The sequence below is a fragment of the Salmo salar genome, chromosome 04 (genome assembly GCF_965601325.2).
Source record: "Salmo salar chromosome 04, fSalSal1, whole genome shotgun sequence".
Taxonomy (NCBI): Eukaryota; Metazoa; Chordata; class Actinopteri; order Salmoniformes; family Salmonidae; genus Salmo; species Salmo salar.
Window position 1 is genome coordinate 49403363 of NC_138294.1, and position 27510 is coordinate 49430872.

General features: G+C 42.7%; 1 protein-coding gene across 1 annotated transcript in view; it reads left to right on the forward strand.

Annotated features, from left to right (window-relative positions):
- The window catches only part of LOC106603192 (gamma-aminobutyric acid receptor subunit beta-4), a 64993-nt gene extending 37915 nt beyond the window's left edge, over positions 1 to 27078 (forward strand). Inside the window, exons 5-10 of the mRNA XM_014196515.3 lie at positions 20128 to 20210; positions 22928 to 23065; positions 24276 to 24428; positions 24840 to 25096; positions 25775 to 25864; positions 26217 to 27078. Of these exons, the coding sequence (XP_014051990.1) occupies positions 20128 to 20210; positions 22928 to 23065; positions 24276 to 24428; positions 24840 to 25096; positions 25775 to 25864; positions 26217 to 26570 (1075 nt within the window). The 3' untranslated portion in view covers positions 26571 to 27078. The remainder of the gene's footprint in view (positions 1 to 20127; positions 20211 to 22927; positions 23066 to 24275; positions 24429 to 24839; positions 25097 to 25774; positions 25865 to 26216) is intronic.
- Positions 27079 to 27510: the final 432 nt, after the last annotated feature.

Below are 27510 nucleotides of genomic sequence, written 5' to 3' on the forward strand. Positions count from 1 at the left end.
TATCTTTTTGAGAGAAAAAATTATGGAACTTTATTTCAATAGTCCATCTGTAGATTCTCTACAGATGGTCATACTATTAACAAACTATCTGTTGATAAGCAACTGTCTGCTAAGTTTACGGTTAGGGTTAGGGTAGTTGAAATTTGGTCAGTCCACTCTGGCCTTGATGTTAACGTCCACAGATGGACCAAATCTGAACCTATCATAGACTTATGTTTCCCAAGTTTGGATAGCACAGTACTGGACCAGGTTTCCCAAAAGCATATTAATTCTAAGTTCATCGTTCTAACGTTCGTAGGAGCATTGTTAAAATCTCTGAACTGTTTCCCAAAACCGTCGTTATTAACGCTGCACTTGAAAACGCTCGTTACCTAACGTCTGCCTCAGACTACTCGTAGTATTGCGTTGTTAGATGCTTTTTTTGCCCTCGCGCGTCACTTATACACAGAAGATCTTTGCTGAACATAGAATCACATGGTTTATCCGTCTGTACTGAATTCTACTTTACTGCACTGTACTGTACTCTGCTGTGATGTCCAAACTTGTGAAAAAATGAAGAGAATTACATTGATTTCCATAGTTACGCATTTCTGTGTAGTACATATCAGGGACCCATGATGTAAACCCATTCCCTTAATTCCTTAACCAGGTGTAAATCCACTTCACGTACTGTAGTTCAATAACTAAAATAGATTTTTTTTCAAACTCAAGGTGTCATGTCATAGCTGACACACCCATTATTTCCCCAGACATCTTTGAATCTTAGTTCGAAACAGATATTTAGAGTTTGTGGAAAACATTGTCGCATGAAAACCTGACTGGAGATTTTTCCATAATTCCGTTACCAAACTTTGCATCTGCACAGTTCTTCCACTAAATTAGTTTTTGTAAAATGTTCAATGGAAATTGTTAAAAGTCGTCCTTGAACATAGAGCTAAACTTTGAAATGAATGGTTTTTGTTTGGCATACATTTTAACGTGAAAAGTGAAAACCTAATTCCTTTACCATTGAATTGCCCAGATGGACTATCCAAATAATGTGTTACCCCAAAAAATATGACTTGCTAAACAAAATATCTTTCTCTGAGCAATTGTACTAGTATAAAATGTAGCATACAAAATATCTCAGTATTTGCATTATTATTAATCCAAGATGGCGTACCAGTCAGATGTCTTTGTCCTGTCCCTTGTATATATCTTTTTACATCTTTTTCTTCGCATATCTTTTTAAAATATTTTCCTAAACCTCAACTTCTAAATACTCTCCTGCAACCCGCCTCACCCAATGTGGCGTGGATCTGTTTTTTTCTAAAGTATTTCTATTTACTTCGGATCTGGAATCCATCAACTGAAGCTAGCCAGCTAACTACCTACCAGCTATCAGTCAGCAAACCATTGCTAGCGGTCATCAGCTAACCTTTAGCTCGGAAAGCTCTCGCCAGTTCGAACAACGTGACTCAAACCAGAGCATAACGGACCTATTATTATAATTTTTTTCCCCCCTCATATCCCCGGATTCCTACCGCAAACTCTGAACATTTTCATCTGGATCTTCGCAACTAGCTAACCGCAATCCCCGGTGACTACTCCTGGCTAGCGTTTCCATCCCGGGGCAAGCCCCAATTAGCCTGAAGCTAGCCCGGCCAGGGCTCCTGTGCTACCACCGAAGCCCACTCCTGGGCTACAATATCCGGACCCCTTCTACTGCCGGTACGGGGCACGGAACCCCGCCAATCCTCTACGACTGGAATACCGACATAATCTGCCCGAGGATTCCAACAGGCCCCTCAGGCGCGACGTCCGCTGAAGGCCCATTCTGCTAACCGCGGCCTACTAGCTACCTAGAGCTACATGGAACCCTACTAATTCCACGACTGGTCTATCGACGTCACCGCACGAAGAGGCAAAAACAGACTTACCCCCATCGTGACGTCCCCCAAAGGCTAACTTGCTAGCACAGGTCTGTTAACTGCTAGCTTGCTTGCCCCGGTCAGCTAACTGCTAGCTTGCCTGCCCCAGTCTGCTAACTGCTAGTCCCGGTCTGCCAACTGCTTGCTTGCTAGTCCCGGTCTGCCAACTGCTTGCTTGCTAACCCGGTCTGCTAACTGCTAGCCTGCCAGCCCCGGTCTGCTAACTGCTAGCTTGTTTAGCCCCGGCCTACTAACTGTTAGCTTGTTAGCATCGGCCTGCTAACTGTCTGAATCGCCGTGTCCCCAGTCAGCCCAACCACTCACTGGACCCATATGTTCACTTGGCTACGCATGCCTCTCTCTAATATCAATATGCCTCATCCATTACTGGTTAGTGATTACTGTCTTATTTCACTGTAGAGCCTCTAGCCCTGCTCAATATGCCTTAACCAACCATGTTGTTCCACCTCCTACATATGCGATGACATCACCTGGTTTAAACGTCTCTAGAGACTATATCTCTCTCATCATTACTCAATGCCTAGGTTTACCTCCAATGTACTCACATCCTACCTTACCTTTGTCTGTACACCATGCCTTGAATCTATGCTATCGTGCCCAGAAACCTGCTCTTTTTACTCTCTGTTCCGAACGTGCTAGACGGCCAGTTCGTATAGCCTTTAGCCGTACCCTTATCCTACTTCTCCTCTGTTCCTCTGGTGATGTGGAGGTTAATCCAGGTCCTGCAGTGCCTAGCTCCACTCCCACTCCCCAGGTGCTCTCATTTGTTGACTTCTGTAACCGTAAAAGCCTTGGTTTCATGCACGTTAACATTAGAAGCCTACTCCCTAAGTTTGCCAACCCGGATGTCTTAGCCGTGTCTGAATCCTGGCTTAGGAAAACCACCAAAAACCCTGAAATCTCCATCGCTAACTATAACAATCTACTGCAAAGATAGCCTGCAGAGTTCTGTATTACTATCCAAGTCTGTACCCAAACAATTTGAGCTTCTACTTCTAAAAATTCACCTTTCCAGAAACCAGTCTCTCACTGTTGCCGCTTGCTATAGACCTCCCTCTGCCCCCAGCTGTGCCCTCGATACCATATGTGAATTGATTGCCCTCCATCTATCTTCTGAGCTCGTGCTACTAGGTGACCTAAACTGGGACATGCTTAACACCCCAGCCATCCTACAATCTAAGCTTGATGCCCTCCATCTCACACAAATTATCAATGAACCTACCAGGTACAACCCCAAATCCGTAAACACGGGCACCCTCATAAATGCCATCCTAACTAACTCGCCCTCCAAATACACCTCTGCTGTTTTCAATCAAGATCTCAGCGATCACTGCCTCATTGCCTGCATCCGTAATGGGTCTGTGACCAAACGACCACCCCTCATTACTGTCAAACGCTCCCTAAAACACTTCTGCGAGCAGGCCTTTCTAATCGACCTGGCCAGGGTATCCTGGAATGACATTGACCTCATCCCGTCAGTAGATGATGCCTGGCTATTCTTTAAAAGTGCCTTCCTCACCATCTTAAATAAGCATGCCCCACTCAAAAAATGTTGAATTAGGAATAGATATAGTCCTTGGTTCACTCCAGACCTGTCTGCTCTTGACCAGCACAAAAACATCCTGTGGCATTCTGCATTAGCATCGAATAGCCCCCGTGATATGCAACTTTTCAGGGAAGTTAGGAACAAATATACACAGGCCGTTAGGAAAGCTAAGGCTAGCTTTTTCAAACAGAAATTTGCATCTTGTAGTACTAACTCAAAAAAGTTCTGGGACACGGTAAAGTCCATGGAGAATAAGAGCACCTCCTCCCAGCTGCCCACTGCTCTGAGGCTAGGAAACACTGTTACCACCGATAAATCCACTATAATTGAGAATTTCAATAAGCATTTCTCTACGGCTGGCCATGCTTTCCACCTGGCTACCCCTACCCCGGTCAACTGCCCGGCATCCCCCACAGCAACCCGCCAATGCCCCCACCATTTCTCCTTCATCCAAATCCAGATAACTGATGTTCTGAAAGAGCTGCAAAATCTGGACCCATACAAATCAGCCGGGCTAGACAATCTGCACCCTCTCTTTCTAAAACTATCTGCAGAAATTGTTGCAAGCCCTAATACTACCCTGTTCAACCTCTCTTTCGTATCATCTGAGATTCCCAAAGATTGGAAAGCTGCCGCGGTCATCCCCCTCTTCAAAGGGGGTGACACCCTAGACCCAAACTGCTACAGACCTATATCTATCCTACCCTGTCTTTCTAAGGTCTTCGAAAGCCAAGTTAACAAACAGATTACCTACCATTTCGAATCCCACCGTACCTTCTCCGCTATGCAATCTGGTTTCAGAGCTGGTCATGGGTGCACCTCAGCGACGCTCAAGGTCCTAAACGACATCATAACCGCCATCGATAAGAGACATTACTGTGCAGCTGTATTCATCGACCTGGCCAAGACTTTCGACTCTGTCAATCACCACATTCTTATTGGCAGAATCGACAGCCTTGGTTTCTCAAATGATTGCCTCGCCTGGTTTACCAACTACTTCTCTGATAGAGTTCAGTGTGTCAAATCGGAGGGCCTGTTGTCCGGACCTCTGGCGGTCTCTATGGGTGTGCCACAGGGTTCAATTCTCGGGCCGACTCTCTACGTGGACAACTACAAATACCTGGGTGTCTGGTTAGACTGTAAACTCACCTTCCAGACTCACATTAAGCATCTCCAATCCAAAATTAAATCTAGAATCGGCTTCCTATATCGCAACAAAGTATCCTTCACTCATGCTGCCAAACATACCCTCGTAAAACTGACCATCCTACCGATCCTCGACTTCGGTGATTGTCATCTATAAAATAGCCTCCAACACTCTACTCAACAAACTGGATGCAGTCTATCACAGTGCCATCCGTTTTGTCACCAAAGCCCCATACACTACCCACCATTGCGACTTGTACGCTCTCGTTGGTTGGCCCTCGCTTCATACTCGTCGCCAAACCCACTGGCTACAGGTTATCTACAAGTCTCTGCTAGGTAAAGCCCCACCTTATCTCAGCTCACTGGTCACCATAGCAGCACCCACTCGTAGCACGCGCTCCAGCAGGTATATCTCACTGGTCACCCCCAAAGCCAATTCCTCCTTTGGTCGTCTTTCCTTCCAGTTCCAATGACTGGAACGAACTGCAAAAATCTCTGAAGCTGGAGACTCATATCTCCCTCACTAACTTCAAGCACCAGCTGTCAGAGCAGCTCACAGATCACTGCACCTGTTCATAGCCCATCTGTAAACAGCACATCTATCTACCTACCTCATCCCCATACCCTATTTATTTATTTATCTTGCTCCTTTGCACCCCAGTATCTCTACTTGCACATTCATCTTCTGCACATCTACCATTCCTGTGTTTAATTGCTATATTGTAATTACTTCGCCACCTTGGCCTATTTATAGCCTTAACTTACCTCATTTGCACTCACTGTATATAGACTTTTTGTTTTCTTTTTTTCTGCTGTATTATTGACTGTATGTTTTGTTTATTCCATGTGTAACTCTGTGTTGTTGTATGTGTCGAATTGCTATGCTTTATCTTGGCCAGGTCGCAGTTGCAAATGAGAACTTGTTCTCAACTAGCGTACCTGGTTAAATAAAGGTTAAATAAAATAAATAAACATGTATTTTATACAGTCTTTTTTTCTCATCTTTATCAAAGGTGCCAATCATTTTGGACCTGACTGTAGACATGGTACACATGTATGTGCTTTTAAATAAATTCATTTGACTCAACTTTATTTGTTTAGCATCATGTGTCTCAGGTGAATGGAGCCCTCAGAAGACAAGACAGAGAATCACTGTTCATTGGGTTAAAATAATGCTGATGTGCTTTGGCCAATGATGTTTGTTCCTTTGTTACACAGGGCAGTCCCATTTTGAAATGTTTCAAAGCAAAAATCTAATTCAGCTGCAAATGTTAATTATAGGAAGCTTACAGCTAAATGTACAGATGCTGCTGTAATGGCTATATTACTATCTTATGCGTAGCTCTATTATGAGGCTCTATTACCTCATTCCACTTCACAATCAGTGGAGATGGCATTTTGCTCTTGTCATGTCCCTATTGTCTGGAAGATTAAATATAGCTTAGGTAAGCCTCTGGAAAAGGATTGTGTTATTTTCCAGAATTGGGGACTTAGCGCATGCCCTTGCTCATTGACATGAGATACATGATAGCATTATCAGTGTCTGCAAGAGAATGGCAGTCTTCTCCATTCTTTGGTGGTTTTTCAGCCAGTCAGCATACACTTTGTTAACACTGCCTCACTAAATCACTCTGAGATTGTTCATATCAACTAGGTCCTCATCCCCAGTCCACCCCACCAAACACAGGGACATCTTGGTGTCTGTCTCAGAGGGGTAGATGTTTTAGGATCTGTCAGACAGACTGTGGTATTAATGAGAATTTGATGATGTTTGGAAGTGAGACGGGAAACTAATGGTCTGGTAAATGCTTATTTAATATGTCTCTTGGTGGAATCAGCTGTGGGTGCAGAGGAAGGAGCGAGGGAGGGAGGGAGGGAGGGAGGGAGGGAGGGAGGGAGGGAGGGAGGGAGGGAGGGAGGGAGGGAGGGGCGGAATTGGTCGCAGCATCTCTTGTTACCCAGAGGGAGTTGGTGAAAAGGTGGAAGGATGAAGTGAGGACAAAGCCATGACTGTGTAGAGTACAGATTGCCTGTAGGGTATATATTCATGATTATAACAAATATGCCTCTATGACTTATCATGAAGACCATGATCCCTTTACCATTCACGGGAAGACATTACTGTTCATTTGATTGGCATGTGAGCTTCTCTTACATGAGAAGGAACATAAAGTATAAGCCTGGAGTGTTTTCAGCAGGCATGACACGGGGAAAAAACATTATTTTGACTGTGCAACAGAATGAATGTAGCACTATTGTATGCAGCAGTCACAATTGTATGTTGCAGACACTATTGTATTTAGCATTCACCATTGTATGTAGCAGTAACCATTGTACACTGCTCAAAAAAATAAAGGGAACACTAAAATAACATATCCTACATCTGAATGAATGAAATAATCTTATTAAATACTTTTTTCTTTAGGTGCTGACAACAAAATCACACAAAAATAATCAATGGAAATCCAATTTATCAACCCATGGAGGTCTGGATTTGGAGTCGCACTCAAAATTAAAGTGGAAAACCACACTACAGGCTGATCCAATTTTGATGTAATGTCCTTAAAACAAGTCAAAATGAGGCTCAGTAGTGTGTGTGGCCTCCACGTGCCTGTATGACCTCCCTACAACGCCTGGGCATGCTCCTGATGAGGTGGCGGATGGTCTCCTGAGGGATCTCCTCCCAGACCTGGACTAAAGCATCCGCCAACCTCTGGACAGTCTGTGGTGCAACGTGGCGTTGGTGGATGGAGCGAGACATAATGTCCCAGATGTGCTCAATTGGATTCAGGTCTGGGAAACGGGCGGGCCAGCTCCATAGCATCAATGCCTTCCTCTTGCAGGAACTGCTGACACACTCCAGCCACATGAGGTCTAGCATTGTCTTGCATTAGGAGGAACCCAGGGCCAACCGCACCAGCATATGGTCTCACAAGGGGTCTGAGGATCTCATCTCGGTACCTAATTTGCAGTCAGGCTACCTCTGGCGAGCACATGGAGGGCTGTGCGGCCCCCCCAAAGAAATGCCACCCCACACCATGACTGACCCACCACCAAACCGGTCATGCTGGAGGATGTTGCAGGCAGCAGAACGTTCTCCACGGCGTCTCCAGACTCTGTTACGTCTGTCACGTGCTCAGTGTGAACCTGCTTTCATCTGTGAAGAGCACAGGGCGCCAGTGGCGAATTTGCCAATCTTGGTGTTCTCTGGCAAATGCCAAACGTCCTGCACGGTGTTGGGCTGTAAGCACAACCCCCACCTGTGGACGTCGGGCCCTACCACCCTCATGGAGTCTGTTTCTGACCGTTTGAGCAGACACATGCACATTTGTGGCCTGCTGGATGTCATTTTGCAGGGCTCTGGAAGTGCACCTCCTGCTCCTCCTTGCACAAAGGCGGAGGTAGCGGTCCTGCTGCTGGGTTGTTGCCCTCCTACGGCCTCCTCCACGTCTCCTGATGTACTGGCCTGTCTCCTGGTAGCGCCTCCATGCTCTGGACACTACGCTGACAGACACAGCAAACCTTCTTGCCACAGTTTGCATTGATGTGCCATCCTGGATGAGCTGCACTACCTGAGCCACTTGTGTGGGTTGTAGACTCCGTCTCATGCTACCACTAGAGTGAAAGCACCACCAGCATTCAAAAGTGACCAAAACATCAGCCAGGAAGCATAGGAACTGAGAAGTGGTCTGTGGTCCCCACCTGCAGAACCACTCCTTTATTGGGGGTGTCTTGCTAATTGCCTATAATTTCCACCTGTTGTCTATTCCATTTGCACAACAGCATGTGAAATTTATTGTCAATCAGTGTTGCTTCCTAAGTGGACAGTTTGATTTCACAGAAGTGTGATTGACTTGGAGTTACATTGTGTTGTTTAAGTGTTCCCTTTATTTTTTGAGCAGTGTATGTAGCAGTCACCACAGTATGAAGCAGTCACAATTGTATGTAGGAGTCACTATTGTATTTAGCAGTCACTATTATATGTAGCAGTCACTATTGTATGTAGCAGTCACCATTGCATGTAGCAGTCACTGTTGTATATAGCAGTCACTATTGCATGTAGCAGTCGTTATTATATGTAGCGCTCACTAATATATTTAGCAGTCACCATTGTATGTAGCAGTCGCCATTGTATGTAGCACTCACTATTGTATGTAGCAGTCAATTTTGCATGTAGCAGTCACTTTTGCATGTAGCAGTCACCATTGTATGTAGCACTCACTATTATATGTAGCAGTCAGCATTTTATGTAGCAGTCACTATTGTATGTAGCAGTCACTTTTGCATCTAGCAGTCACCATTGTATGTAGCACTCACTATTGTATGTAGCAGTCAACATTGTATGTAGCAGTCACTATTGTATGTAGCAGTCACTATTGTATGTAGCACTCACTAATGTATGTTGCAGTCACTTGTATGTAGCAGTCGTTATTGTATGTAGCACTCACTATTGCATGTAGCAGTCACCATTTTATGTAGCAGTCACTATTGTATGTATCAGTCACAATTGTATGTAGCAGTCCCCATTGTATGGAGCAGTCACTATTGCATGTAGCAGTCATTATTGTATGTAGCACTCACTATTGTATGTAGCAGTCACTTTTGCATGTAGCAGTCACCATTGTATGTAGCAGTCACTATTGTATGTAGCAGTCGCTATTGTATGTAGCACTCACTATTGTATGTAGCAGTCACTATTGTATGTAGCAGTCACTGTTGTATGTAGCAGTCACTGTTGTATGTAGCAGTCACAGTTGTATGTAGCAGTCACTATTGTATGTAGCAGTCACCATTGTATGTAGCAGTCACTATTGTATGTAGCAGTCACCATTGTATGTAGCAGTCACCATTGTATGTAGCAGTCACCATTGTATGTAGCAGTCACCATTGTATGTAGCAGTCACCATTGTATGTAACAGTCACTATGGTATGTAGCAGTCACTGTTGTATGTAGCAGTCACTAATGAATGTAGCAGTCGTTATTGTATGTAGCAGTCACTATTGAAAGTAGCAGTCACTGTTGTATGTGGCAGTCACTGTTGTATGTACCAGTCACTATTGTATGAAGCAGTCACTATTGTATGTAGCAGTCACTATTGTATGTAGCACTCACTATTGTATGTAGCAGTCACTATTGTATGTAGCAGACACTATTGTATATAGCAGTCACTAATGTATGTAGTATTCGTTATTGTATGTAGCACTCACTATTAAAGTAGCAGTCGCTATTGTATGTAACTGTCACTATTGTATGTAGCAGTCACTGTTGTATGTAGCAGTCACTATTTTATGTAGCAGTCGATATTGTGTGGAGGTGGGGGGCGATGTGACTATGAATAGGTAACAAACAAACAGCGAGTATCAGCAGTGTACGAAAGGGAGGGGGGGTCAATGTAAATTGTCCAGTGGTGATTTTATGAATTGTTCAGCAGTCTTATGGCTTGATGGTAGAAGCTGTTGAGAGCCTTTGGTTCTAGACTTGGTGCTCCGGTACCACTTGCCGTGTGGTAGCAGACAAAGCAGTCTGTAAGTTGGGTGACTGAAGTCTTTGACAATTTTATGGGCTTTCCTCTGACACCGCCTATTATATAGGTCCTGGATGGCAGGAAGCTTGGCCACAGTGATGTACTGGGCCATTCGCACTACCCTCTGTAGCACCTTAACGGTCAGATGCCGAGCAGTTGCCATACCTGACAGTGATGCAACGGGTCAGGATGCTCTCGATGGTGCAGCTGTAGAACCTTTTGCGGATCTGGGGACCCATGCCAAATCTTTTCAGTCTCCTGAGGGGGAAAAGGCTTTGTCGTGCCATCTTCACGACTGTCTTGGTATGTTTGGACCATGATAGTTCGTTGGACACCAAGGAACTTGAAACTCTCGACCTTCTCCACTACAGCCCCGCCGATGTTAATGGGGGCCTGTTCGGCCCGCCTTTTCTTGTAGTCCACGATCTGCTCCTTAGTTTTGCTCACATTGAGGGAGAGGTTGTTGTCCTGGCACCACACTGCCAGTTCTCTGACCTCCTCCCTATAGTCCGTCTCATCGTTGTCCGTGATCAGGCCTACCACTGTTGTGTCGTCAGCAAACTTGATGATGGTGTTGGAGTCGTGTTTGGCCACGTAGTCGTGGGTGAACAGGGAATACAGGAGGGGACTAAGTACACACCCCTGAGGGAACCTAGTGTTAAGGATCAGCGTGGCAGACGTGTTGTTGCCTACTCTTACCACCTGGCGCCGGCTCGTCAGGAAGTCCAGGATCCAGTTGCAGAGGGAGGTGTTTAGTCCCGAGTCCTTAGCTTAGTGATGAGCTTCGTGGGCACTATGGTGTTGAACGCTGAGCTGTAGGCAATGAACAGCATTCTCACATAGGTGTTCTTTTGTCCAGGTGAGAAAGGGCAGTGTGGAGTGCGATTGAGATTGCGTCATCTGTGGATCTGTTGGCGCGGAATGCGAATTGGAGATGGGTCTAGGGTGTCCGGGAGGATGCTGTTGATGTGAGCCATGACCAGCCTTTCAAAGCACTTCATGGCTACCGACGTGAGTGTCACGGGGCGGTAATCATTTAGGCAGGTTACCTTCGCTTCCTTGGGCACAGGGACTATGGTGGTCTGCTTCAAACATGTAGGTATTACAAACTCGGTCAGGTAGAGGTTGAAAATGTCAGTGACAGTTGGTCCGTGCATGCTTTGAGTACACGTCCTGGTAATCTGTCTGGCCCAGCGCCTTAGTGAATGTCGACCTGTTTAAAGGTTTTGTTCACATCGGCTACCGAGTGCTTTATCACACAGTCATCCAGACAGCTGGTGCTCTTAGTCACTATTGTATGTAGAAGTTACTATTGTATGTAGCAGTCCCTATTGTATGTAGCATTCAATATTGTATGTAGCATTCAATATTGTATGGAGCAGTCACCAAGTTATTTAGCTGTCACCTATTGTATGTGGCAGTCGATATTTGATGTAGCATTAGCCTGTGTATGTAATGCTCACTAAATTATGTAGCCGTTACTATTGTATGTATCAGTCGTTATTGTATGTAGCACTCACTGTTGTATGTAGCAGTTACTATTGTATGTATCAGTCGTTATTGTATTTATTTATTTATTTCACCTTTATTTAACCAGGTAGGCAAGTTGAGAACAAGTTCTTATTTACAATTGCGTCCTGGCCAAGATAAAGCAAAGCAGTTCGACAACATACAAAAACACAGAGTTACACATGGAGTAAAACAACATACAATCAATGATGCAGTAGAAAAAAAAATAAGACTATATACAATGTGAGCAAATGATGTGAGATAAGGGAGGTAAAGGCAAAAAAATGCCATGGTGGCAAAGTAAATAAAGTATAGCAAGAAAAACACTGGAATGGTAGATTTGTAGTTTGAAGAAAGTTCAGAGATAAAATATAAATAATATGGTGCAAAGGAGCAAAATAAATAAAATAAATAAATACAGTAGGGGAAGAGGTAGTAGTTTGGGCTAAATTATAGATGGGCTATGTACAGGTGCAGTGATCTGTGAGCTGCTCTGACAGCTGGTGCTTAAAGCTAGTGAGGGAGATAAGTGTTTCCAGTTTCAGAGATTTTTGTAGTTCGTTCCAGTCATTGGCAGCAGAGAACTGGAAGGAGAGACGACCAAAGGAGGAGTTGGCTTTAGGGGTGACCAGAGAGATATACCTGCTGGAGCGCGTGCTACAGGTGGGTGCTGCTATGGTGACCAGTGAGCGGAGATAAGGGGGGACTTTACCTAGCAGGGTCTTGTAGATGACCTGGAGCCAATGTGTTTGGCGACGATTATGAAGCGAAGGCCAGCCAACGAGAGCGTACAGGTCGCAGTGGTGGGTAGTATATGGGGCTTTGGTGACAAAACGGATGGCACTGTGATAAACTGCATCCAGCTTGCTGAGTAGGGTATTGGAAGCTATTTTGTAAATGACATCGCCGAAGTCGAGGATTGGTAGGATGGTCAGTTTTACGAGGGTATGCTTGGCAGCATGAGTGAAGGATGCTTTGTTGCGAAATAGGAAGCCAATTCGAGATTTCACTTTGGATTGGAGATGATTGATGTGAGTCTGGAAGGAGAGTTTACAGTCTAACCAGACACCTAGGTATTTGTAGTTGTCCACAAATTCTAAGTTAGAACCGTCCAGAGAAGTGATGTATATAGCAGTCACATTTGTATGTAGCAGTCACTATTATATGCAGCAGTCAATATTGTATGTTGCAGTTACTTTTGTATGTAGCAGTCACTATTGTATGTAGAAGTCAATATTGTATGTAGCAGTCACCATTGTATGTAGTTGTCACTTTTGTATGTAGCAGTTGTTGTTATATGTAGCAGTCACTATTGTATGTAGCAGTCGTTATTGTATTTCACAGTCACCATTGTATGTAGCAGTCAACATTGTATGTAGCAGTCACTATTGTATGTAGCAGTCACTATTATATGTAGCAATCTATATACTATTTGGCAGTCACTATTGTATGTAACAGTCACTATTGTATGTAGCAGTCACTTTGTATGAAGAGGTCGCTATTATATGTAGCAGTCGATATTGTATGTAGCATTCACCAGTGTATTTAGTACTCACTAATGTATGTAGCAGTCACTATTTTATATAGCGGTCACCATTGTATATAGCAGTTATTTTTGTATGTAGTTGTCACTTTTGTATGTAGCAGTTTTTGTAATATGTAGCAGTCACCATTGCATGTTGTATTCACCATTGTATGTAGCAGTCAGCATTGTATTTAGCAGTCACTGTTTTATGTAGCAGTCATTATTGTATTTAGCAGTCACCATTTTATGGAGCTGTCACTATTGTATGTAGCAGTCACCATTGTATGTAGCAGTCACTATTGTATGGAGCAGTCACTATTATATGCAGCAGCCGATATTGTATGTAGCAGTCAATATTGTATGGAGCTGTCGCTGTTGTATGCAGCACTCGATATTGTATTTAGCAGTCACCATTGTATGTAGCAGTCGGTATTGTATGGAGCAGTCGTTATTGTATGTAGCACTCACTGTTGTATGTAGCAGTTACTATTGTATGTATCAGTCGTTATTGTATATAGCAGTCACATTTGTATGTAGCAGTCACTATTATATGCAGCAGTCAATATTGTATGTTGCAGTTACTTTTGTATGTAGCAGTCACTATTGTATGTAGAAGTCAATATTGTATGTAGCAGTCACCATTGTATGTAGTTGTCACTTTTGTATGTAGCAGTTGTTGTTATATGTAGCAGTCACTATTGTATGTAGCAGTCGTTATTGTATTTCACAGTCACCATTGTATGTAGCAGTCAACATTGTATGTAGCAGTCACTATTGTATGTAGCAGTCACTATTATATGTAGCAATCTATATACTATTTGGCAGTCACTATTGTATGTAACAGTCACTATTGTATGTAGCAGTCACTTTGTATGAAGAGGTCGCTATTATATGTAGCAGTCGATATTGTATGTAGCATTCACCAGTGTATTTAGTACTCACTAATGTATGTAACAGTCACTATTTTATATAGCGGTCACCATTGTATATAGCAGTTATTTTTGTATGTAGTTGTCACTTTTGTATGTAGCAGTTTTTGTAATATGTAGCAGTCACCATTGCATGTTGTATTCACCATTGTATGTAGCAGTCAGCATTGTATTTAGCAGTCACTGTTTTATGTAGCAGTCATTATTGTATTTAGCAGTCACCATTTTATGGAGCTGTCACTATTGTATGTAGCAGTCACCATTGTATGTAGCAGTCACTATTGTATGGAGCAGTCACTATTATATGCAGCAGCCGATATTGTATGTAGCAGTCAATATTGTATGGAGCTGTCGCTGTTGTATGCAGCACTCGATATTGTATTTAGCAGTCACCATTGTATGTAGCAGTCGGTATTGTATGGAGCAGTCACCATTGTAAGTAGCAATCACTGTTGTATGTAGCAGTCGATATTGTATGTAGCATTCACCAGTGAATGTTGTACTCACTAATGTATGTAGCAGTCACTATTGTATGTAGCGGTAACCTTTGTATAAAGCAGTCACTGTTGTGTGTAGCAGTCATTATTGTATGTAGCAGTCACTATTGTATGTAGTAGTCACTATTGTATGTAGCAGTCGTTATTGTATGTAGCAGTCGTTATTGCATGTAGCAGTCACTATTTTATGTAGTAGTCACTATTGTATGTAGCAGTCGTTATTGTTTGTAGCAGTTACCATTGTATTTTGCAGTCACTGTTGTATGTAGCAGTCACCATTGTATGTAGCAGTCACTATTATATGGAGCAGTCACTATTGTATGTAGCAATCACTATTGTATGTAGTGGACACTATTGTATGTATCAGCCGTTATTGTATGTGGCAGTCACTATTGTATGTAGCAGTCACTATTGTATGTAGCAGTCACAATTGTTTGTTGCAGTCACTATTGTATGTAGCAGTCGTTATTGTATGTAGCAGTCGTTATTGTATGTAGCAGTCGTTATTGTATGTAGCAGTCACTATTGTACGTAGCAATCGGTATTGTATGTCGCAGTCGTTATTGTATGTAGCAGTCGTTATTGTATGTAGCACTCACTATTGTATGTAGCAGTCGATATTGTATGTAGCATTCGCAAGTGTATGTAGCACTCACTAATATAGGTAGCAGTCACCATTGTATTTTGCAGTTACCATTGTATGTAGCAGTCGTTATTGCATGTAGCAGTCACTATTTTATGTAGTAGTCACTATTGTATGTAGCAGTCGTTATTGTTTGTAGAAGTTACCATTGTATTTTGCAGTCACTGTTGTATGTAGCAGTCACCATTGTATGTAGCAGTCACTATTATATGGAGCAGTCACTATTGTATGTAGCAATCACTATTGTATGTAGCAGTCACTATTGTATGTAGCTGTTGTTATTGTATGTTGTGGTCACCATTGTATGTAGCAGTCACTATTGTATGTAGCAGTCACTATTCTATGTATCTGTTGTTATTCTATGTAGCAGTTACTATTATATTTAGCAGTCACTATTGTATGTAACAGTCACAATTGTATGTTGCAGTCACTATTGTATGTAGCAGTCATTATTGTATGTAGCAGTCATTATTGTATATAGCAGTCGTTATTGTATGTAGCAGTCGTTATTGTATGTAGCAGTCACTATTGTATGTAGCAGTCACAATTGTTTGTTGCAGTCACTATTGTATGTAGCAGTCACTATTGTATGTAGCAGTCATTATTGTATGTAGCAGTCATTATTGTATGTAGCAGTCGTTATTGTATGTAGCAGTCGTTATTGTATGTAGCAGTCACTATTGTATATAGCAGTCACTATTGTGTGTAGCTGTCACTAATGTATGTAACAGTCACTATTGTATGTAGCAGTCACTATTGTATGTAGCAGTCATTATTGTATGTAGCAGTCATTATTGTATGTAGCATTCGTTATTGTATGAAGCAGTCGTTATTGTATGTAGCAGTCACTATTGTATGTAGCAGTCACTATTGTATGTAGCAGTCACTATTGTATTAAGCTGTCACTATTGTATGAAGCAGTCACTATTGTATGTAGCAGTTGTTATTGTATGTTGTGGTCACCATTGTATGTAGCAGTCACTATTGTATGTATCTGTTGTTATTGTATGTAGCAGTCACTATTGTGTGTAGCTGTCACTAATGTATGTAGCTGTCACTATTATATGGAGCACTCACTATTGTATGTAGCAGTCACTATCGTATGTAGTTGTCACTATTGTATGTATCAGTTGTTATTCTATGTAGCAGTTACTATTATATTTAGCAGTCACTATTGTATGTAACAGTCACAATTGTATGTTGCAGTCACTATTGTATGTAGCAGTCGTTATTGTATGTAGCAGTCACTATTGTATGTAGCTGTCACTATTGTTTGCAGCAGTCACTATTGCATGTATCAGTCACTATTGTATGTACCATTTACTATTGCATGTAGCAGTCACTATTGTACTGCACAAGACAAACAAATACAGTGCACCACTTATTTCTGTTTATTTGTTTTACTGGAAAGGAGGCTCAATTCCCAGCCAGAATTCTGTGCCCCAGAATAAAGCCACAAAACACCCTCCTAATCCCTCATCACTACAATGTCCCAGTTTCATCAATGAAACATCCCAGACAGTGAGTCTGCAGTGAGGTGCCCACAGGGACCCACCCAGTGGACTGGGGGGCTGCTGGGGGGAGAGGAGCATCCTGGGGCCCTTTCAAAGCAACACAGCAGCCAGAGCCCCAAGGGACACAGGATTTGTTTCTTTCCCCAACATTTTGCAGCTTTGCTTTACGTTAGTCATTTACAGTAAAGTTGTGAGATAGAAAACAATGTACAATGCGAAGTGAAATGTACTTGGTCTATGATAAAGCCGGAGGGGAGTGATAATGAGGTTGTGTTGTGCCATGGGGAGAGTCAGAATAATTTTGCTACGGCATTATGTCCTAACGCACCAAAGTAGAGGGAGTCAAAACGTATATCGTCCCAAACGGTGACTCACTGTATTGAAATGGGTTCTGTTTTCATCATGGTTGTATAGGCCCTGCTAACACTCCACATTGTTTTCCTATTGCACTCTATACACTTCACCAGTACCTGTGCATGTGTTTGACAGTAGTTGTGGTGGCTTGTATTAGCCTGCACACTGGGAATCTTTTGCAATGTGCTGAATTGTCCAGCAGTCTGGAAGACAGCATGGACTCAGGTATCCTACATTGGGCATCCCAAATGTAAAATAGGCTGTTGTAAAGGGTAAACTCCCCACCGCTCTCTCCCGCCCCCTGACACACACAAATTGTTTACCTTTCAAACTCTCCCCATGAATGTGACGATGCATCTGACACACAGGGGTGAGTCGAAACTCAATTAGTTTTCCCATTCAGGCAAACCAGTGAGCTCCCTAGTTCATTTACACAAGAAACCTGAAAGCAGGCAAAAGCTGGTATGATTTAACAGCACATATGTAATTACTAAAATGTGCTGCACTAGTTAATATCTCAGTTCAATGCCATAGACTCCACACTAATAATCTGTAAGCAGTGCACTTTTCCTACATTTCTGGATTTATTGAAATGGAATATAATGAATATACACACCTGGCGGAAACATATTCGTATAGCAATCAATCACAATTTACTGTGCGATTAAAGCATATACATTTTGTTTCATTTTTCAACTGATTCAATGTATCCCAAGGGAATAAAACAAGCTTGGTAAATTGACTTTCAGCGTTTGATTGTTGGCTTTTGGGCTTGAATGAATTAGATGTTTACATTAAGCATTAAAGATGTACAGTTGAAGTCGGAAGTTTACATACACCTTAGCCAAATACATTTAAACTCAGTTTTTCACAATTCCTGACATTTAATACTATAGTAAAAATTCCCTGTCTTAGGTCAGTTAAGATCACCACCTTATTTTAAGAATGTGAAATGTCAGAATAATAGTAGAGAATAATTTATTCCAGCTTTTATTTCTTTCATCACATTCCCAGCGGGTCAGAAGTTTACATACACTCAATTAGTATTTGGTAGCATTGCCTTTAAATTGTTTAACTTGGGTGAAACGTTTCGGGTAGCCTTCCACAAGCTTCCCACAATAAGTTGTGTGAATTTTGGCCCATTCCTCCTGACAGAGCTGGTGTAACTGAGTCAGGTTTGTAGGCCTCCTTGCTCGCACACGCCTTTTCAGTTCTGCCCACATATTTTCTATAAGATTGAGGTCAGGGCTTTGTGATGGCCACTCCAATACCTTGCCTTTGTTGTCCTTAAGCCATTTTCCCACAACTTTGGAAGTATGCTTGGGGTTATTGTCTATTTGGAAGACCCATTTGCAACCAAGCTTTAACTTCCTGACTGATGTCCTGAGATGTTGCTTCAATATATCCACATCATTTTCCCTCCTATTTTGTGAAGTGCACCAGTCCCTCCTGCAGCAAAGCACCCCCACAACATGATGCTGCCACCCCCGTGCTTCAAGGTTGGGATGGTGTTCTTCGGCTTGCAAGCCTCCCCCTTTTTCCTCCAAACATAACGATGGTCATTATGACCAAACAGTTCTATTTTTGTTCCATCAGATCAGAGGACATTTATCCAAAAAGTACGAACTTTGTCCCCATGTGCAGTTGCAAACCGTAGTCGATTTTGCAGCAGTGGCTTATTCCTTGCTGAGCGGACTTTCAGGCTATGTCGATATAGGACTTGTTTTACTGTGGATATAGATACTTTTGTACCTGTTTCCTCCAGAATCTTCACAAGGTCCTTTGCTGTTGTTCTGGGATTGATTTACATTTTTCGCACCAAAGTACGTTCATCTCTAGGAGACAGAACGCGTCTACTTCCTGAGTGGTATGACAGCTATGTGGTCCCATGGTGTTTATACTTGCGTACTATTGTTTGTACAGATGAACGTGGTACCTTCAGGCATTTGGAAATTGCTCCCAATGATGAACCAGACTTGTGGAGGTCTACAATTGTTTTTCTGAGGTCTTGGCTGATTTCTTTTGATTTTCCCATGATGTCAAGCAACGAGGCACTGATTTTGAAGTTAGGCCTTGAAATACATCCACAGGTACACCTCCAATTGACTCAAATGATGTAAATTAGCCTGTAAATTAGCTGTTTAAAGGCACAGTCAACTTAGTGTATGTAAGCTTCTGACCCACTAGAATTGTGATACAGTGAATTATAAGTGAAATAATCTGTCTGTAAACAATTGTTGGAAAAATTACTTGTGTCATGCACAAAGTAGATGTCTTTACCGACTTGCCAAAACTATAGTTTTTTAACAAGAAATTTGTGTAGTGGTTGAAAAACGAGTTTTAATGACTCCAACCTAAGTCTATGTAAACTTCTGACTTCAACTGTACCTATGGTTTTGTTTGACGTTTTAACAGCTTGAATTCATTCATGATATTTCTTTAGGTAGAACTGTAAATATGAAGCAAACAGCTCCAGTTGTGTGCGAGGTTGCAGTCACAACATAGATCAGGGCTGTCATGAGGCCTATATATGAGCACTAAAATGCTGCTCACTGAGACACATACCATTTCTTATTCCAATCTCTCTCCGTTTGGAATCCACTTGCCTCAGTCAGAACACATTCCCAACAACCTCACTTTCTGCAATTTCATTCATTCAAAATTCATAAAGAACTGACCATGGCTATTATGGAAGATCTCAAACAGTGGGCCAGATTATTAGAAACTGACCTAAATGTATCTTCCTCTTCTTCCCCATCCCTTCTCATCCCTCGCTCCTAAAAATCAGACCTCAGACAGGTTGTATCCAACACTAGCTTGCCAATGATTACATTTCCTTTTTTCTTTTTTTTCAACACGAGACAACTGCCTAACATTGCTCAATTAAAGATCCACATCGTGCAGTGAAGGCTAAGCTACGATTTCTTAAAGGTTACCAAGGTAACAGCGGTTCTCTCTACCCTCCCTTTTCTCTCACCCTCTATGTCTCTGCTCTCTATCTTTTCCAGAATAACCACCACAGCAGCTTGCATGATGGACTTGAGGAGGTACCCCCTCGACGAACAGAACTGCACCTTGGAAATCGAAAGCTGTAGGTGGACTTAATACAAACGTCTTCTCCCCCATTCCTCTCCACTCTAGCTAAGTAACCTCCCATCCCTCCCTCAACTACCTGCCTTGGCTTCTCAAGCATCTCAGCATTATGTCTTCCTGCCATTTTCATTGGGTATCACAGCGTTTTAAAAACACAGCAAGGGACTGCCCATGATTGCAGGCAGTTTGTGTTTTTCTTTCATAATTCAGCTCACATCTCTATACATTTAAGGCAAAAGTCAACTTTTAGACCTGTCATACTGTATGTCTCTAGACAAAAAATACAAAAGGAGCCTTTTGCATTTCAAGTTGTTTCTGTCAATATTCACAAAACATATTTGGAATTTAACCATTTGTATTATCCTTACTGAAAGATGAAGCCCAAGTCCTTAGGCCAAAATTCTCCATACAGTCTTACTTCACCCTCTAGCTTTGACTCCCAGGTAGTTCTGATGTATCTTTGACTCCTGGGTGGTTCTGATGTATCTTTGACTCCTGGGTGGTTCTGATGTATCTTTGACTCCTTAGTGGTTCTGATGTATCTTTGACTCCTGGGTGGTTCTGATGTATCTTTGACTCCTGGGTGGTTCTGACGTATCTTTGACTCCTGGGTGGTTCTGATGTATCTTTGACTCCTGGGTGGTTCTGATGTATCTTTGACTCCTGGGTGGTTCTGATGTATCTTTGACTCCCAGGTGGTTCTGATGTATGTTTGGGTGGTTCTAATGTATTTTTGACTCCTGGGTGGTTCTGATGTATCTTTGGGTGGTTCTAATGTATTTTTGACTCTCTGGTGGTTCTAATGTATCTTTGACTGGAGTGGTTCTGGGTGCAGTCTGCAGAGGCCTGATGTCAGCATGGGTGATGTATCTTTGACTCCGGGGGGTTTAGGTCTAAGCTGTACTGATGTATCTTTGACTCCCGGGTGGTTCTGATGTATCTTTGACTCTGGGGTGGTTCTGATGTATCTTTGACTCCGGGGTGGTTTAGGTCTAAGCTGTACTGATGTATCTTTGACTCCCGGGTGGTTCTGATGTATCTTTGGGTGGTTCTGATGTATCTTTGACTCCTGGGTGGTTCTGATGTATCTTTGGGTGGTTCTGATGTATCTTTGACTCTGGGGTGGTTCTGATGTATCTTTGACTCTGGGGTGGTTCTGATGTATCTTTGACTCTGGGGTGGTTCTGATGTATCTTTGACTCCGGGGTGGTTTAGGTCTAAGCTGTACTGATGTATCTTTGACTCCCGGGTGGTTCTGATGTATCTTTGGGTGGTTCTGATGTATCTTTGACTCCTGGGTGGTTCTGATGTATCTTTGGGTGGTTCTGATGTATCTTTGACTGGGGTGGTTCTGATGTATCTTTGACTGGGGTGGTTCTAGGTTCAGTCTGCAGAGGCCTGCTGTCAGCAGATGTGCTCATTATGGATCATTTAAAGCAGCTATCCTGGCCAACATTATTGGCATCTCTGGCTCTTGAGTGCCATTTCTTATAGATGCGTTAACTCAGAGGTCAATGACTGCATTTACAGAAGCAGGTGAAATTTTTTGTGCTTGCTTGTATTTCAATTAGAAGCCGTTACATATTGACCACTGAATGCAACTTGAGCGGGCAGATGGACCCCGTCTGTCATAACAACATCGATGCTCCTTTCATGGCAGAGCAGCACAGAGGCATGGCATTGGATGGATATCTTTTATCAACCCAAATTCCCTTAATTTTACAGCCAGAGTGAAAAAGGTTTATCACATCCTAACATATGCAAATGTGAAACATGCAATGTATACAGAGAAGTCACAGCTATAGTATTCCTCTCCAAACCAATGATGTCATTGATTTCCCCACTAGTGACAGCCAAGAAACATAACATGTCCATGCCTTGGCCCTACCTAGGTCCCCATAGACATAAAGTGTAATTATGGATAGACCTACCACATCCATAACCCCACACCCTCAATAACATATTTTTCCACTACATGTTGATAAGGGAGGAAATCTGGACATGCTGTGAAATGAAAATCTTCTATATCCCGCTACATGTTGGGAGAGGCAGAATGCCATGGGGGATAAAATTCATTAACAACCGTTCAATATCATAGATTAACAAGGAGCATCCACTTATGAAAACATGTCAAATTCAAATTCAGTTCCTGGACCTTTAACTTTAGAAAAAGATTAAAAGTGGATGAATGGTGCTCCGCTGCTGGCTGGTATATAACCATGGACAGAGAGCTGGCACAGCCAGGGGGCAGAAGAGTGGTCATTAAATGTAAATACAGTAAAGGCACCTATATCCAGGAAATGTAATTGCAATGAGGTTTAACAGTGAGTGTAAGGCAGTATATCGCCTGAACTGCACTACATAAATCTACCTTACACTTCTCGCTTTGATTCCACTGGCATTTGGATGGAGCCCCGTGGAGTCAACATGAATCATAAACAGAAGCATGACTTGACACGTGATAAATATTCATGTTTGTCTGACGTAACTCAGCCATGTCATTATGCATTCTCTTACATAGTTCAGTTTTGCTGAAGTGGGAGACCTACATAAGCTTAGACCATATTCTATACAGTACCAATGGAATGAAGGCCTATTTTCCTCTGCTTTGGTCTATTCGGCTTTCCCTAATGTCTAAGGTGAGAGGTTGTACCAGTGCTGAACCTGTTCATTCTCCTCTCATCCCCTCCACCTATTCTCTGTAACCTGGGACAGATGGGTACACCACAGACGACATAGTGTTCTACTGGCACGGAGGGGACAATGCGGTGACGGGGGTGGACAAACTGGAGCTTCCCCAGTTCTCCATCGTGGCGCTTCGGCTGGTGTCCAGGGAGGTCAGGTTTACCACAGGTAAGGCCTCCACTTCAACGCCTCATATCTGTGCTGAAGGGGTATAGTATGGCATAAGAATACATTCTCAGAAATATATTTTAATGTAGGCTTGCTTGTAGGATGAGTTAAATTGCCAGTCCAGTTCCACTCACTGTTTTGTGTTGTTAATGTTATTCCAATGGGTAGCACTTGTAACTAGCTGCTTAACAATTCTGCGAAGATTTAGAGTCATCTCTAATGTGACAGTTAACTTGAGTTCATTTGGAAAAGGTTGCCATGATTGAAGTAGTCTTGCCCTTGTGTGTGCACTTGTTTATTTAGATTCACGAGGTATAGCAGGAAGGACCTGCTGGGATAAAATATGTATGCCTGAATATTGATTCATTAAAAGATTTACCAGACCAGCGAGATGATAGGGTCATTTCTCACTCTGTGCATCTCACAGTCGATTGCCATTTAAATTAAAACCATCATGGCTCTCTTATTCCATTCTCTGGTTTTGATAAAGTGGCCGTACAATCTCCCTTGATGGAATTAGCTATGCATCCATAGCGGTAAACATTTCTCTCTAGCTGAAGTATGGGAAAGTCAAAGCCACAGGGGAATATCCTGAGATGTATTTCTCTTTAACAACTTGTTGTTGAGATTGTTTGAATAATCAATACAGTCAATGCAACCAATTAATGTCTCATCACAACGAGCTGGCCTTTTTCTCTGCAACATGCAGAAATGTTAAGCGCCATAGGTTCACCCCACCAGCTACAGCACAGTCTCGTGTGGGTTCCTCCTCCTCACTTAAGTAGTGAGAAGATGTGCTCTCCAATTACGGACCTTTTTAAATCCCCTTTTGGTGCTATTTAGAGGACAGAGAAAGTGCTAAACAGAGAAAAGCACAGCAGCTTTCCGTGACAATTCTCACAGGGACGCTGGAGCTGCCTGCTGAGATGGGGGGGGTTGAGGAAAAATCTGCCTTGTTTGCGACTTTCTGCCATGTTTAATTGGAATCGAACTTGTCCCTGGAAAGGAATCCATTGCTTTGGGGAAATGAAGTGCTCCGTCTGAACAAATGGAGAAATGACTACCCCGCGTATTGTCAAAGTGCAGACTTTGGAACTCATAAGTTGTGCCAGCGTTTCTTTTCTTCACGGATGTGTTTCCTCTGCCCCGCTCCATCACTCCATCCTCTCCTTCTCTCCATCCTCTCCTTCTCTCTCGTTCTCTGTGAAAGGTTCCTATCCCAGGCTATCACTGAGTTTCAGGATTAAGAGGAACATTGGCTACTTCATCCTGCAGACATACATGCCCTCCATCCTGATCACCATCCTCTCCTGGGTCTCCTTCTGGATCAATTACGATGCCTCTGCAGCTCGGGTGGCCCTTGGTAAGAGCCCCACTTCCACTGCAGTGTTACAACACAGAGTATTCCCAGTGAACAGAGTGGGTAAGGTTGCCTTGTAGGTTGCTCTAACATTGAGGTGACTTATGTTGCTGTTGCAGTACGAAATGCTACGCACAGCACAATTGGGAATCGTCATAAACAGATTAGTGGCCAACTCCCACTTACACAAAGGAGCCCTTACAACCACTAATAATGTGCACTTTCCATTGAATAAATCTCCACCCAGCAGGAACAAATTGTCAAGCAATGTTTAGAGGCACACACTTCCCACTCAAAATCATTACCTTGCATGTTGGTCTTCCTGATGACCAATACCTTACTTTGATGGCGATGACTATTGATTGTTTTTGTTACTAATAATAATCTCTTTGTGTTTGTGTTTGCAATTTCCAGGTGTTACAACGGTGCTCACCATGACAACCATTAACACCCACCTTAGGGAGACCCTCCCAAAGATCCCGTATGTGAAAGCCATCGACGTCTACCTCATGGGCTGTTTTGTGTTTGTGTTCCTGGCCCTGCTCGAATATGCCTTCGTAAACTACGTGTTCTTTGGCCGGGGACCCCAGCAACAGAAGAAAATCCACGAGCGACTGAACAAAACCAACAACGAGCGCCCGCGATACGAAGAGAAGCGCCTGCGAGAACAGGTTTGTACCTTCAGCTGGCTTCTCTCTCTGGCTATTTTACGCACACCCTCTCTATGTCTATCAGAATCCTTGTGTAAATCATTCTTTTATTAGAGAGAGAGAGAATCACAAAGACTCCAAAACACTTATTCCCCTATGTTAGTTTGTCGTCAGACAGTACTTTCACAAGCATATAGATGCCACCTTCACCAGATACACATCCAACAGCCATCCTCCATTGCTTTTCCTCCAGCACTGACACTTTGATTTGATTGAGCATAGTATTTTGGCTTGGAGATATACTGTGGCTGTTTATTTAACTCCGGAGATGTGTAAAACTACATTCTCATTCTCCTCTCAGGTTGTTGTCTATGTTTTTGCTGAGGGCTTGATTCAGTCTTATCTCTGTTCTGTCCTGGGAGTTGCTTTCTTACCAACATTCACCCACTTCCGTCTAAAATGTAACAAATCGTAATGGGTATGCAGCCAGAAACATTAGTATTCAAAGGAAAATGCTAAAACGGTCCGACTGAATGAATCCCCTTGTCTTTGTGTCTGAAAAATGACATGCCATCCGTATGCAAAGTTGTTCTTGATAACCTTATGTTTATGCATTCTGTATTTTTAAGAAATTGTGCTTAATTGTCAGTGTTTTATAGGCGTTTAATGTTCTCTTCACTTTTCTTTTTCCATTGCAAGGACTCCATTGCCACGCCGTTTCAAACCAACACCCTCAGGTCATATACACAGAGAAGAAATCTGTACCTCGAGGAGCAAAGAAAAGTTGGGGTACATGCATTATGAAATCATATGAGCTGTGGTACTGTGGCCTAATAGAGGTCTGATACAATGGTTGATGGAGTGATGGCTATTCATTTGTGTCGATTTACTTTCAGTGAAAAAGCACCATAAGGCATCAGCTATAAGGAAGAAAATGGGAAAAGTGCATCAATTCAGAATTCTTTAAAGAGGCATGAAAAAATGAAATGTCCTTCCACATCATCATTACATTTGCTTTAGCTTGAAAATTGGAAATGAAACGCTGGGTGGGTGTAGAGTTTTAGTAGGACAGTTTGTGGTAATGTCACCGTGTTCTGCTTCTCCCTGACGTTCTCTCTCTACCCCTCCTCTGTCCTCCAAGGTGGACGCGTACGGGAACATCCTGCTCACCACGCTGGAGATGAATAACGAGGTGATGCCGTCAGATGTGGGAAGTAGCGTCAGTGACTCCCGGAATTCAGTGATGTCATTCGACAGCTCCGGGGTCCAGTTCAGGAAGCCCATGGCTCCCCGGGACGGCTTCAGCCACCACTCACTGGACCGCAGCGCCATGCGCAGCAGGGCCAACTGTCGGCTACGACGGCGCTCCTCCAAGCTCAAGCTGAAAATCCCCAATCTGGCAGATGTCAGCACCATTGACAAATGGTCCCGGGTCCTTTTCCCCATCATGTTTGGATTTTTCAACCTAATCTACTGGTTGTACTATGTGAATTGATGTGCATCCCACTAGGAATCATGGGCCATATTTTGAGAGCACATTAAATTGGCTTTGATACAGTTGGAAAATATGTATACACATATACAAGTTGATACATACAGTATGTATATGCATATTTCTATATATTATATTTATATATACACGTGTGTGTGTGTAAATCTGAAGGACTTTTCTCCTGTATAAAGTATTATTAGAATGACTTGAATGTTTAAGAATAATTTCAAGCCTTTGAGTTTCCTTTTCCTTGTGAAACAAACAAACTAGCAAAGAAACGAATGAACTAACAACCATCAGATCCCTTTGGGGGATTTTGGAACTAAAGACTGCATGATATTTTTGCTAAAAAAGAAAGCGAAAGCTCTTGAGAGAAGAGATGTCTCAGAGTCTCATTGGCTTTTTATTGATACTCCGTAATCGGCGTCCTCTACTGCAGCTCATCAAATCAGGTGGCTCGTGTGTTCAGGCATCGGCTGAGTCAAGCCCCTAATATCCAGCCCCCCCCCCCCCCCCCCCCATTTCCCATGGATAACATACACGGAATTCTCCGGTTCGACTCTGTACAGCAACCTTGTTTGGATTATGTGTCGTTCCTTGGCTTTTTTTCGAGTGACGTTGTTCTCTTTATGGGACATCAGCTCTGGTACAATGCTGGTCTGCGTTTGGGGGGCCATCACGATGGGATGTTAGACCACTGCGTTCCTGCTCAGAGTCAGTGCAAACTTCTCTTCATTTCTCTACTCATGTTTGTTTTTAGAGCAGTTCCTTGGGATATTTTCATTATGGTTATACAGATGATGATTATTGTGATTATGATTTTGTCTTGAAAATACTGTACTTTTGGGAGTCTGTCACTTAACGAGGTTCTAGTTAGTGCATTACTAGAAAAAAGTCACAGGTATGAATTGCTCATTTTGATTGTTTGAAAAATAGACATATA